The 13266-nt window shown below is 58.3% G+C and overlaps 1 protein-coding gene across 16 annotated transcripts in view; it reads right to left on the bottom strand.

The window, feature by feature from the left end:
* The window catches only part of MACF1 (microtubule actin crosslinking factor 1), a 146938-nt gene that overhangs the window by 103620 nt on the left and 30052 nt on the right, over positions 1-13266 (bottom strand). For 11 of the 16 annotated variants that reach the window (XM_088067401.1, XM_088067408.1, XM_088067404.1 and 8 more), the window contains exons 2-5: positions 8648-8709; positions 7646-7735; positions 5093-5170; positions 3693-3785 (exon numbers count right to left, since the gene is read on the bottom strand). In XM_088067401.1, coding sequence (XP_087923527.1) covers positions 3693-3785; positions 5093-5170; positions 7646-7735; positions 8648-8709 — 323 coding nt within the window. Of the gene's footprint in view, positions 1-3692; positions 3786-5092; positions 5171-6610; positions 6710-7645; positions 7736-8647; positions 8710-10270; positions 10310-13266 lie in introns of those variants that run through there. The other 5 variants (XM_088067405.1, XM_088067406.1, XM_088067403.1 and 2 more) reach the window with 3 other exon arrangements.

Genomic DNA, 13266 nt, shown 5'->3' with positions numbered 1-13266 from the left:
AGGGCCACAGCTCCTCGAACCACACGCTTGTCCCGGGGCATTCACAGCTTGACCAGACCCAAGGGCACCTTTGCCCACGCTGTCAACCCCAAAAGAGTGACCACCAACAGCAACAGGCTCCAAAACACAGCATCATCCCCTCCTGGAGACCCCTCGGAGCAGGCAGTGCCCCCACATCTCCATGTTCATCCTGCTGCTGTTCATCCTGCACGGGCAGCAGGGAGGGGACGCCCCAAATTCACACCTGAGCCAGCAGCCCCGAGTGCCACTGGTGACAGCAGCCGCTGGACCCAGGGACTGTCACTCCCAGCCTGCCCGGGCCAGGAGCAGGGGACAGGACAGGTCAGTCCCCAGGGGATCCTTGGGAAAAGACTTCAGGAGCTTTCTGCCCCAACATCCTGCCTCCCGTGCTCAGCAACGAGCTTGCCCCTCGGTGAAATGACCGTGCCCAGGAGCCACCGGGATTTGGAGTCCACCGGTCCCCCCACCCCGCTCCAGAAAGGGGGCGAGGGCACACGCACACACTGACCATTGCTCCGGCTGTCCCCGAGCTCCCCCTCCAAGCCCGGCCCTCCACAGCGAGCCTGAGGCCACCATCAGAGGGTGACACCGTGGTCCCACCAGCTCCTGCGCCCTTGGCCGGCCGGTCGCTGCCGTACCCCGAGGAGCTCCGGGCCGCGCTGCCGCTCAAGGAGGACGGGCTGCGGGAAGCCGGCAGTCCGTGTCCATCTCCCTCCCCGGCCCGAGACAGCGACAGCCCCGAGCTTCTCCCCACGCTGGGGTTCTCCAGCTGATCCACCATGGGGGACGGCGTGGACAGCTCGGACACGGTGCCCGGCTCTGCCGCGGAGGAGGAGCAGGTCCATGCGGCGCTGGAGCTGGGATCATCGCTGCCTCCTTTCCCCCAGGCGTCCCGGGCGCTGCCGGCCTCCGGCTCCCGGCCGGGCGCTGCCTCCTGGCCGGACACGAATCCCCCGGCACGGCCATCGGTGCCCGTGCGCAGGGGCAGCAGCACGGCCCGGCAGCTGCCGCTCCTCTGCAGCTCGACCAGCCGGCTCACGGCCTTCTCGCAGTCCTTCTCGGCCGGGTTCTCCAGCAGGCGGGCGATGACGGTGGTGCCTTCCTCCCGGGGAGCTCCCGCCACACCCGGCCGCTGCGGCTCCGGCACCAGGCGCGCTCTCTGCACCTCCCCCTGGAAGCGCTCCTTCACCTGCACGATGATGCCGGGGTGCAGCGCCGCCGCCTCGGGGTCCCGGCCGCAGGGCTCCTCTCCTTCCTCCCGCCGGGGGGCTGCCTCCTCATCCTCGGCCACCTCCAGCGCCGGCGGCTCCTCCTGCGGGGCTGCCTCCGGCATCGCTCTCCTCTTCCCTCTCCGCCTCCGTTTGAAGCGCACCCTTTTTTTGGGAGACAGCGGTGCCTTCCCCACAGCTTTTTCCTTCTGCTCTTTAACGCAGCCCAGCGAATTCCCCATCTCCTCCTGCTCGGTGCTGAGCGAGTGGCCGGCTCCCGGATAAATCCCAGCCCGGGCTTCATGGGCTCAAAGGCGCGGCGCTCCCCGGACTGCCCCTTGTCGCTGTCCCCTCCCGCCAGCCCTGCCGCCACCGCCGCCGCTCCAGACAGCCATCTTACAGCCTGGCCGCCGCGAGAAGACAAATTCAAAGCATCTCACTGCAGTTCAGAAATCACTTGACCTAAAAGCAGAGGGAGCGGGGATTGGCTGCGGCGTCCTTCTCTCCAAATATGAGGTAATTGGAGCACGGCCCTTGCCAACACAAACAGGGAGCAGGAATCAGGCAGCGGAGCGAGGAGGGGAGTGGGAGAGGGTGGGGAAGACGGGGATAAAACACAAAACCTAAGGAAGGTTGGAAAAGGTAGAATAAAGGAAGGGGTGGGAGAGAAATGGGGGAAAAAAAAAAAAAGAAGGAAAAAAAAAAAAGCGGGGAGGAGTCAGAGTGACTCTGCATGCTCGGCAGCCGGCTCCGCAGGGCTGTTTCTCTCCAGTTCGGGAGGTTTGCTCCTTGATTCTTAATTCCGGGAGCCCCAAAAGCACAACTCACGTGGCCACGCTGCTGCCAGGCTCAGCCAGTTTGGGGCACAGAGCTCGGGGTGTCCTGGGGACCCGGCATCGCTTCAGGGAGCCGCGGTCGGAGGGTCCCAGCAGGAACGGGAGCGTGGTGCTGCCCATCCCAGTCCGGTCCCAGTCCGGTCCCAGTCCTGTGGCTCCTGCCCCAAACGCTGCCCAGAGCACGGGTTTGAGGAGCACGGAGCACCCCAACTCTGCCTGCCAGCTCAGAGGGACCAGGGCAGGGTAAAATGCACCCAAACTGGGGGTGAGACGAAAACTGGGGAGCAGGGGGGCATAAAGATGAGCTGGGACTGAGCTCAGCCCCAGGAAGCAGGGAAACATCCAACGAGGAAATGGAGCAAATCCAGAAGATGACTAAGGGAAACCAGTGACCACAAGAGCTTCCAGGGCACGGGGAAAAGCCCCCAGGGCACCGGGGCATCCCCCTCATCATCACACCGACACCATCCCACCCCAAACCTCTCCCGGGGCTCTCCCAGCCGCCTGCCCCCAGGCAGCAGCACTGGGACACGGGAGATTAAGAGGTTCACAATGGAGCTACAACCCCAGAAAAAATCCCGTTAGCGCAGGCTCGCCGGCAGCGGCAGGGATCCCGTGTCACCCGCCCTGTCCCCCACGCCAGGGTGGCAGGGACCCAGCACCTCCTGATGTCCCTCTCCTACAACAGAGGGTGCACCAGGGCAGGGTGACCACAAGGACAGCGGGGACAAGATGCCACAAGCAGGGCCCCACCGGAGATGACGGTGACTCATCAGCATCCACAGCCTGCTCGACCCCGGCTGATTCCCAAGGCCAAAGGCTGGGAAGAGCCTCGTCAGCAGCCTTACACCCAGCTCAGCCCCATGCTCCCCCCAAAAGCCTCTCCCTGAGGCACTGCCCATCCTCCAAAAAATACAATCTTCCAGTGCAATCTTCCTTAGGAGCCTCAAAGCCAGCACTAGTCCTGTCTGGAAGATGGCAGCAGGGATAAGGCAGGAGCTGGGATACAGCAGATCCCACAGGCTCGTTCCCACAGAGCTGCTGACAGCAGCACTTCCCAGCAAACCCCAAATGCCAACTCACTGATGGCCACACGTCACCCCCTGATGCCATCACAGCTTCAACTGGATCATTTGAAGCTGTTGAAGACCCAAAACTCGCTTTTTTTTCCCACGAGCATCTCTAGCACACAACTGCTGGGGACAGCCCCAGGTTGGGGTGCCTCTCCCATCCCTGTGCTGTCACCCAGCTGACACATTCCATCCCAAAGTTCTGGGGCCGCACCAACCACTCAAAGGGCTGGGACTGCCTTGGGATAACAGCCCATGGCCCCTTCCAAATTTGCTCTTCTCCTTCAGAGCCTCCAGCTGAGCAAACAGCCACAGCCAACAACCCTGGGAGGCCAGGCTCACAACCCATCATTAAGGATTTCATTATGCAAATGACATGAGGAGGGTGTTGCTGTTCTCCCACATCTCCATGACACTGCCATGAACCCCCAGACCCATCCATGCGCTGACATCACCATGGAAAATGCAAAAAAACCCACAGATTCCACTGCCCCGGAGAGACAACGCGCTCCCGACGCCCGCCCCGCGTCCTCCGGCACGGAAATTCCATGTCCTACCTGGAAATGGAGGATGATGGTCCAGATGAGCCCCAGGGTGAGCTTGGGGTTGCCATCTGTGATGTCATCGTTGCGGATATTCACCAGTTTCACCTGGAAAAAAGGCAAGGGGGTTGAAGTTTCCCCATCAGCCTCACCTGGAGAGCAGGGGGACACGTCCCCCACCACATCCCCAGGGCCACCCCAGGCACCGGGGTGAGGAGCAGGCACACAGGAACATCCCAAAGAGGCAGAGATGCCACCTCATCTCCTGGCTGGGATTTTTCCACGTTTCCAGCACTCTCCATCCAGAAGTGCTTTCCCAGCACTTAATGGCTTTACTTCAGCTCACAAAGCAGCGTCCCCGAAGCCCTGAGCACTGGTGCATAATTGAACAGCTGCAGAGCACAGAGAGCAGGGGGAAAAGGGGATGACCAAGCTTTAACTCCAGCCTGGGCTCAAAACCGAGCTCTGATGAAGGAAAGGAACACCCTCACTCTTCCCCCTGGGGGAGCCCCTGCTTCCCAGCACTCCACAGGACCCCACGGATCATTCCCTGGCAGGAGTGTCTGGGGTAAGACATCCCAGCAAGGCCACCACACTTCAAAGGAAAAAGCTGTTTCATCCAAGTGGAGAAACAAGTTCCCCAGAGCCCTTGGCAAAATGTCTCTATCAAGGAGCTGAGGAGGAGGAGGAGGAGGGGGGCTGGAAGCAGCTCCCTGGAGTAGGGAATGTGCTCCAATTTATTCCGTGCCCTCAGGCCAGCTGTGAGGGAGAAAAGTCTCTGCTTCAGCATGAACTGGTACCATTTATCATCATCACCATCACCCTGGCATATCTGGGAGCATCTCGGTGGGGAGAACCTCACCCAACAGGCAGAACAGGACACCTGGCCCCCGGGGCTTGCGAGGGTTCCACCTGCACAGCCAACAAGTCTCGGGATGCATCCCATTGCTCCAGGCAGGATCTGCCCAGGGCTGTGGAGCTTGGCTGCTCTCTGCCAGCTGCCCAGGCACTGAGGAGGGGCCAGCAGCTCCCAAAAGCCTGGTGGAGAGAGCCTGTCCTCCAAGAAGTGAGGGATAAAAAGTCCATGCTGATATCCAGAGGGGCGATGCCACACAGTGCCAGCCCCGAGGTGTGTGCCATAGCCACCCATCCCCACATGCTGGGATCTGCCAGGGAGGCTTTTGGGGTGCAGAAGTGACATCTTCTCAGAGCTGGGGTTAGGTCCCTTTTTCCCAGTGTTTTTTTTGTGTGCAGGGGTGGTTTCCAGAGGCACAACACCCACAGGGTAAAGCCATCCTCAATCAGCACCACAGAGACGGGCACACCCCAGCACTCGACTCCTCCCAAAGCCTCAGACAACAGAAAGACTCCTCAAAACACCCAGCTCTGCTGGAGGAGCCTTCATCAGCCCTTACCTGTCGCTGCTTCAGGAAATCCAGGGCAATCTGCACGTTCTGCAGGCGGTGGAAGCGCATCCGCCCCTTCTCACGCGGCTGCAAGAGACGGGCAGCGGTTTTAGGTCAGGCTGGTGGGGCTGGGCTGGCAGCACCCCACATGCACAGTGACCCCCCCTGGGAGCTGTCAGTGTGCTGCTGTCACCCCCTGTGCCCCCACACGGCCTGCTCTACCTTCTTCCACAGTAAGAAAGGTCATTGCTATGCACAGTCTTGCTGGGAGAAGGTTAAAATGCCCTGCTGGGAGATGTGGAGGTGGGAAGATCCCGAGATCCAGACCTCTGTTGTGTCCAGCCTCTGGGATCCCAAGGCAGGATCTTGCCCAGCTCATGGACAGCAAGAGAAGCTGGGAAGAGGGCTCAGAAAAAAGAGATGGACTCAAACAGGTGCAGAGTCCAACTTGTCCAGGTGGAAGCAGAGGCAGGACAGGGGGACTCAGGCAGGGACTGACTGCAGGTCCCCACTGATGGCAGAGGAACCCCGACCTCAGCACAAGCCCTTCCAGCTCTTCCTGTACATGGCTGCTGCTCCAGGTACCTCTGAATCCCTTGGGAAGGGGCACGTGGGACACCCTGGGATTTCCAGAGGTGTCCATCAGCTGAGCCACAGCCAGGGAAAGGGGATGGGAGGCTTTGAATCAGCAGGAGCGAGAGGAGCGACACCCAAAACCAAATCCCAGCCTCAACACGAGGAATCACCAGGATGTTCATGGAATCACAGGAGCTTTGGGTTGGAAAGGACCAAAATTCCAACGAATTCCATCTAATTCCAACCATGGTTGAGGGGACACACCCCACAACCATGTTCTGAACTGTTGGGACACCCCAAGTGCTCCGAGCCACCTTCCTCTTCCAGCCTGAGGGGAAGAGCTGTCCCAGCAAGGGAGGAGTTTTCCTTCCAAGGGGAAAAGCTGTCCCTGCAAGGGGAAAATCCATCCCTGCCAAGGGAAAGAGCTGTCCCTGCCAAGGGGAACATCCCCAGGCCTGCAGGAAAGGTGCTCCAGCTCCTCCTGCACCGCTGCAGGGAGGTGACACCGCACAAGGGCATCGTCACCCCGAGCACAGGGGCTGAAAAACTCATCTGGGCACATTTTGGGCTCAGACCCTCAGCTGGGGCTGTGCCGTGCTCTCTCCCACCCCCAGTCCCATGCAGGATCCCAGGAGGTGCCCGGAGCCTGTCCATGCAGTGCCAGGTGTGCAGCCCTCACAGCGGCCCCGAGCGGCGTGCGGGACCCGTCCCTGTCCCCTCCCGCCCCGTGGAGGGGACACATGCTGTCACACAGAGTGGGTGGCGTGCCCTGCCCTGCAGGCTGACCCCACAGACAATCCAGAGCCCGGGAACACCGCCCTACACCAGCACAGCACCCTCGGGGATGCCTTCATCCCAAACCCCGCAGGGATGGGAGCGCTGGGACGGCGCTGGATTATCTGGTGGCACTGCCAGGGAGCTGCTGCTGCCGCCAGGGCAGGCTCGACCTACTTCTTCATCATCATCATCTTCCTCCTCCTCGCTGCTCGCACGGCACCAGGCTGGTGCTGTCACCAGGCGAAGGCTCCGCTGAGCTGGCGGCTCTACGGGCTAAGGAGGACGGGAGGGTGGCACGGCAGGGACACAGAATGGAAACCAAAATGTGACACCCAGGCACGAGGAGAAACAAAACAAAACCCAAAAAAAAAGACAGCAACAGCACGGGGTGAAGGCAGCTGGGGCTCCAGAACTGGAATTTCCTCCTGGTTTTGGAAGCTGAAGAGCAGGAAGCTGTCTGGATCACAAGTAGAGCGATCCAAGTTTTCAGCCCCCACAAAAACCGATTTGGCGTCTCCGGAGGGTACGGAGGGACGTAGGAGATCTTTGCCCAGATCCTATTTTTGGGGGGAAACTAAAATAATTCCTGCTGTGCTACGGCAATCGGGATCTTCCCAGAGCTGAGGGAATGTGTCAGTCAGAGAGGGAAGAGGAGGAGGAGGAGAGGAAGGAGGGGGAACTCTACGATGCTCCAGGCGCAGGGAGAGGTTTGCACCAATGACTGCTACAAAGCCAGGAGCTGAGCATGAGGCAGGAGTGTCAGATCTGAGATAAACTGCTGGGCACGCTGCCACAGAAGCAGTTTTTGGTCAAATTCTGCTGGTTTAAATTTTTAAATATGGATTTTAAATATTTTTTTTTTAAATACTTTAAAAGATTTTAAATATGGAGCCACATCTGGAAGGTGAAGGTGTGTAAAACTTGGCAAGAAGAGGGCTAGAGGGCTTTACCCAAGGCATCATAATCAGGTGAGGGACCAGCCTGGGCAGCAGGGGTTTGAGTAAAAAAAAAAAAAAAAACATAAATAAAAAATAGAGTGATAAATATAATAGTAAATAATAATATCCATAATAATAAAAGAAACAATGACAGACATTTGAAACTGAAACCATGGTGTGAGAAAAGACAGCTGGGGGTGAAGGGGAGCAGGGAGAGGATGGAGAGGGTTTAGGGTGACCCCAGAATCCCTGCCCAGCCCTGGGGACTCACCAGCTTCACTCCAGACAGCACTTCCAGGAGGGAGATGAGGTTGTGGCCATCTCTCAGGTCTTCATAGAGGTCATTGATGTGCTTGCGCACCTGGGGAGGGAAAAAGCCATCAGTGATGCCAAAATTATCACCAGGGAAAGCAGCCTCCCCTTTCCCAAACGGCCTGGCAGAAGCTGCTGCCAATTTCACACCCAAAATCCCAACTGCAGCGCAGGTAACCCCGAGACACTGCAGGAAGGGCAGTGTCCCCTCCTGAACCCCTCACATTCCTCACAGCATCTCCCAAAACTGCTCCCAGAGCAGCTTTCCACAGCAGAGCAGCTTTCTCTTCCCCCAGCACCCAGACCTTGTCCTGGGGCTTCACCCGCTTGGCAATTCCCGGATGTTTTCCCCCAGCAGCCTCAAGATTTTTCTCTGTTTTCCCCTCCTCTGTGAGGTTTAGGAAGCAGCCAAAAGCTTGGCACAGAGCTTTGCAAAGCTGGCAGGAAAACACAGCTGGGACACCTAGTGCTCAAAACACTTCTTTTCCCTCCTAAAAAAAACGGAGAATTAATTAAAACCCACCCAGCATTAACCAAGAAAGCAGGAGGCACCTCGTGGTGCCATGTTAATCCTGCTTAACAAACTTTGGATCTCTCTCCACCCTGGAGCATCCTTCAAAGGACAAAAATGCCCCTTTTTCCTGGCAAGGGGGTTGGAGGAGGGAGTCAGGATCCCCTCCTTTCCCCCAGGATGCACAAGCCTCATGTCAAGCAAGGATCAGGTGCCCAGGAGGTAATAAAGGTAATAAAAGGGCTGTGTGGTGATGCTACAGTGCCCTCCAAAGGCTCCAGCACATTTCCAGCACATCCTGCTCTGCTCTGACTCATTCGAACACTCGAAACAAACAGTCCCAGCATTAAAAAAAAAAATTAAAGACCTTTAAAAACCCATTTATCCGAGCTGAAACAGACAGCAAGACTGTCATTTTGGTGTCTTTATAACAAAATCCGTGACTCTTACCTTCATCAAGTGTTTATTGACCCATTTAGTGAAGGTTTTCTTTTGGACTCTGTCCCGTTCATCTGTCAAAAGGAGACAAAGGCAGCTCTTGGTCAGTGGTTCTCATGCAGAAACTCAAACGACTTTGAAATGACGGGAAGAGACAGAGGGATCGCCGGCGGTGCCAGCACGGATCCCACGCCGGCACAGGGAACAGAGGCGGCTTATTCAGGGAATGGTGAGGGATGGGGCTGTTCACGTGGCTCCAGCATGCCCCCCAGGGCAGGGAAATGTGGCTCAGAACAAAATAAATCGCTTTTTTTCTGCTGAGAATAACGGTGTTCAACGAAAGCAGCGTGGGTGACTGCGATAGGTACAGCCGGCAGCACCGAGTGAAGCCCCGGAATTCATCCCCTCTGTGCCTCCCCACCTCCCCTGGAGGGGAAGTTTGCCCAATTTTGGGAGGGTGTCCCCCTCCCCTGCCCGCTCCTGGAAGGTTTTGGGGTGTTACATAAAGCCCCAGATGTCCCGTAACAGGTCCTGGCAGGGCACTGCCAGAGCGTGCAATTAGCAGCTTATTCTGTCACTGGATTTTTGGTTCATTGGATTGCCAGGATTTAATGTTTATTTCTGTCCCACTGCTCAGCCCTGGCAGGACACTGGCAGTGTGACAGAGTGACAGGGTGACAATGTGGGTGCCATCCCCAGAGGGTCGCGGTCCCCAGGGGTGGCAGGGGGACGGGATTGGAGGTTTGTGGTGACGCCGAGCAGCGATGGGGGAGCTCTAGGCAGGCTTTTTGCTCCATGAAAAAATAATATCAGAGGAAAAACACCAGCAAACAGGCGAAAGGAGATGGTCCCACAGGGCAGGGGGGGTCCCAGCAGCCCTGGCAGCCAGCCCTGTGTCCAGCAGGGTTTAACAGCATCGTCTTGGAGCACAGAGAGATCCCCAGCACAGCCCATGGCACACAACCCCGAGCACTGCATCTCCAGCCCCATGGGTATTTCAGGAATGGATGAGCCCTGCTCACCCAAAACACATCTCTGACATCAAGGTCATCCCTGACATCAGGGTCTACCAGGCAGCAGCACCCCTTGCTTTGGTTTTAAGTCAATAATGGAGAAAAATGAGAAAACCAGCATGTCCCAGGCCAGGCTCCCCAGGACAGCCCCAGAACCCCCTGGATGTCACTGGGGATCCCTGCACAGCCCCGAGTACCCTCAGGAAAACCTCCTGATGTTTCCATCCACGCAGATTGGAAAGCACCACCCAACGCTCTTCCTCTTCCTCACCCACTCCGCGGCTTCCCCCTGCGAAAGCGCCGCAAACACGTGGCACAGGGTGACACAGGCGTCACCTCCCCGTGTCCCACTCCATCCCCGGGCCACGGAACGGAACCAGGTGCCAAAAACTACCGGTGGGGTGAGCCACATCCACCCTCAGGGCCAGGCTCCAGCCTTGGCACGGCTTCCCAGGAGCCACGGAGCTGCCACCTGGCACCGCCGGCCGTAGGGAGCTGTGTCACTCCCACGTGTTTTTAGGGGTTTTCCTTCAGCAGACCCCTCCAGAGCCACAGTGGCGGGTCCCTTCCCAACTCTGGTGTCCATCGGGGATGGATAAAGCCCCGGGCAGCGGGTACTAACCGATGCAGCACATCCGGCACACCAGGCAGGCGCTGAGCCGCCTCTTCTCCCCGGACAGAAGCCGCCTCTCCATCGCCCCAGCCCGGGATGGATGGCGAGCGCTGGGTCCCGGCAAAAGCGGCAGCACCTGGGGAAGGGTCTTCTGGCAGCACCTCCCGTTCTCCGGCGGGTGTGGACGGATGAGTTCTGGGTCACAGCTCCTCCCACCCGGCCACTTCCTACCCCCGGTGCCCCCGGCAGCGCCCGTTCCTCCTCCGCGGCATCGCCACCGCCCGTCCCCGGCTCCTCCGGCTGCTCCCGGCTCTGCAGAACCCTCAATCCGTGCCGGTGGCCGGCAGGGCAGCTCGGAGAAGTCCCAGCGCTGAAGGGCAGAGCCGCTGCTCCCTCCGGGACGTGGGGAAGGAGCGATGCCGAGCGCGGTGCGGCTCCCGCTGCCCAAAGCCCGGCGGGACCGGGGATGCGGCCACGGGCACTGCCCGGCTCTTGGCTTGTTTTCCCTCCTCTTGTTTTCCAGTTAATTGCACCACGGACAGGAGGGACAATGCCGGGCTGTTCTCCGCTCTCCCGCCCGCGGCTTCTGCCCAAATCATGTCCCGGGTCCGGAGCGCTGGAGCCGGCACGCGGGGAGATAACGGGGGCCGCCTTATCACCGCCTCTCTTCCTCTTCTTCTAAATATAATCCCCCCTGCAGCCCTTCTGCGGGCTGCTGCCCCGGCCTGGGGAGCGAGAGGAGCCCAGGAAGGTGGGAGCGTGTCCCCGAGCATGGCACATGGGGACAGAGGGATGGATGGATGGATGGATGTCACCGGGTCCCACACAGACGCTCGGCAGCCGCATCCCAGGGCTGCCCACAGCCCCGAGGCTCCTCCACGAGATCCCTCTTCCCATGTCCCGCAGAAATTGGGGGGTTTTCATCCAGCTTTTTTTTCTTTTTTTTGTCCTGACTCACCTCCTTTGGGTGGTTCCCGGGCTCTCACCAGATTAAACCTCCCCAGCCCGGACCCGCGCTATCAGCTGAGCTAATAATAATGCCGGTTACTGCTTACTAACAATATTAAGGCATTGCAAGCTTATCTCTGCCCAGCTAATCTTTTCCAGAGTCACCCTGACAAATAACTTGTTGCAATCCCCCCGATGCTCGTCCTCTCCTTGGTCTAGCAGAGGTTTGCTGGCCCCAGCCACCAAAAACCACCCTGTCACCAAGCAGGGACAGTCAGCAGAGGCACAGGCAGGAAGGGCAGGGCCAGAGGGAAGATTATGGGGAAAAGGAAAGGAAAATCTGTCCCTCTCCAAAGACAGTGGCAGGAAAAGGGAGTGCAGAGCCTCAGGTCCCTCACACGCAGGGCATGGAGCAAAGGCTGGTGGCAGTGACACAGGGAACATCACCAGCAAACAGAGACCACGAGCCTCTGCAGGGCCACACGTGGTTTAATTCCCTCCCTGCCTCCCGTCCCAACACTGCTCATCAGAACTCAGCTCAGCACACCCCCAAAAATGGGGATCCCAAAGGAACTGGGGCACTGGAGCACAAACCCCCCCCCAGAAGCTCCAGGAGCACTGGTGGATGCACAAGGGAAAAGCACATTTTGGGAGTTTTCCTCTGTTGTTGAGCTCACCAAGTGAAAGGAAACAAGGAGCACCACCTTGCCCAGCAGCTGCCTTCCAGCACTCCAAACCCAGAAAACCTCCCATTCCCCATCCCGCTGGACCTCAGCATCCCCAGGCACTTCCCATCAGCACAGGGATGGCTCCCACAGGTGCTGGGTGCCAGAGAATCCCCCAGCAGCACCACAGGGCCCTGCACAGACAATTCCCTTCCCGTTTGCCTGTGGCAGCCTCTGTCCTGGCAGCCTGCCTGTCCCCAGCAGCTCCCGACACGTCCGGCCAGGAGCTGCTGCTCCCCCCCAGATCTCCCCTCCATCATCACCTCGCTGTCACACTCCATCCCTGTGCGCCTCCTCCTGCCTCAGCTGCTGCCAAAGTCCAGCCCCAGCCCCAGGAACCAGCAGGATAAAAGGTGCCTGGTCAAGAACCATCCCTAATCCCAACCCCGGTTTGTAATCCTCCATCCCACCGACACCTGGCGCTCCCTGGGATGGCCTTTTCCTCCCTGGGATGGCCTTTTCCTCCCTGGGATGGCCTTTTCCTCCCTGGGATGGCCTTTTCCTCCCTGGGATAGCCTTTTCCTCCCTGGGATGGCTTTTTCCTCCCTGGGATAGCCTTTTCCTCCCTGGGATGGCTTTTTCCTCCCTGGGATAGCCTTTTCCTCCCTGGGATAGCCTTTTCCTCCCTGGGATGGCCTTTTCCTCCCTGGGATGGCTTTTTCCTCTCTGGGATGGCCTTTTCCTCTCTGGGATGGCTTTTTCCTCCCTGGGATGGCTTTTTCCTCCCTGGGATGGCCTTTTCCTCCCTGGGATGGCTTTTTCCGGCCTGGGATGGCTTTTTCCTCCCTGGGATGGCTTTTTGCCATCCTTGAGAGGGAACCAGGGGGTTTCATGCTGCCCACCAGCTCCTGGATTAAAGTTGGGAAGTGTCTCCCAGACTTTCTCCTGCTGTTAAATCCAAAGGAACGCAGGAGACATCAGACAGGGCGCTGCACTGGATGATCTTGCAGAGATCTCCAGGATATCTCCAACACTTTTTCACTCAGTGTGAAAGTGGGATTAAACAAGAGCCAGCCATGGGGTAAAGGAGGGGGTTGGTTACTTTAAAAACTCCGAATTTTTAAGGATTGAAACCCAGCGTTCTCCCTCCAAAGCAAGCAAAAAACAAGAATGCGCAGGGGGCTTTTGAGAGGGGGGAATATGCAAAAAAATCTGGCTGGCTGAGGAGCACAAGGTATTTAAAACATGCTGGCTGCCAACTTGAGAGCTGACATAATCCATCATGACAACAGAGCCAACAGGGCAGGATTTACAGAGCCTTTCACCCAGGGAGAGGAAACGGAGCCTGATTCAGCCTGGAAGAATGCACAAGAGATACCTGCGGTGGAAAAG

Source organism: Pseudopodoces humilis, chromosome 27, assembly GCF_049639895.1.
Source record: "Pseudopodoces humilis isolate 2021_Gansu_Grassland_sample_001 chromosome 27, ASM4963989v1, whole genome shotgun sequence".
NCBI lineage: Eukaryota > Metazoa > Chordata > Aves > Passeriformes > Paridae > Pseudopodoces > Pseudopodoces humilis.
This window is presented reverse-complemented; position numbering and strand designations above follow the sequence as displayed.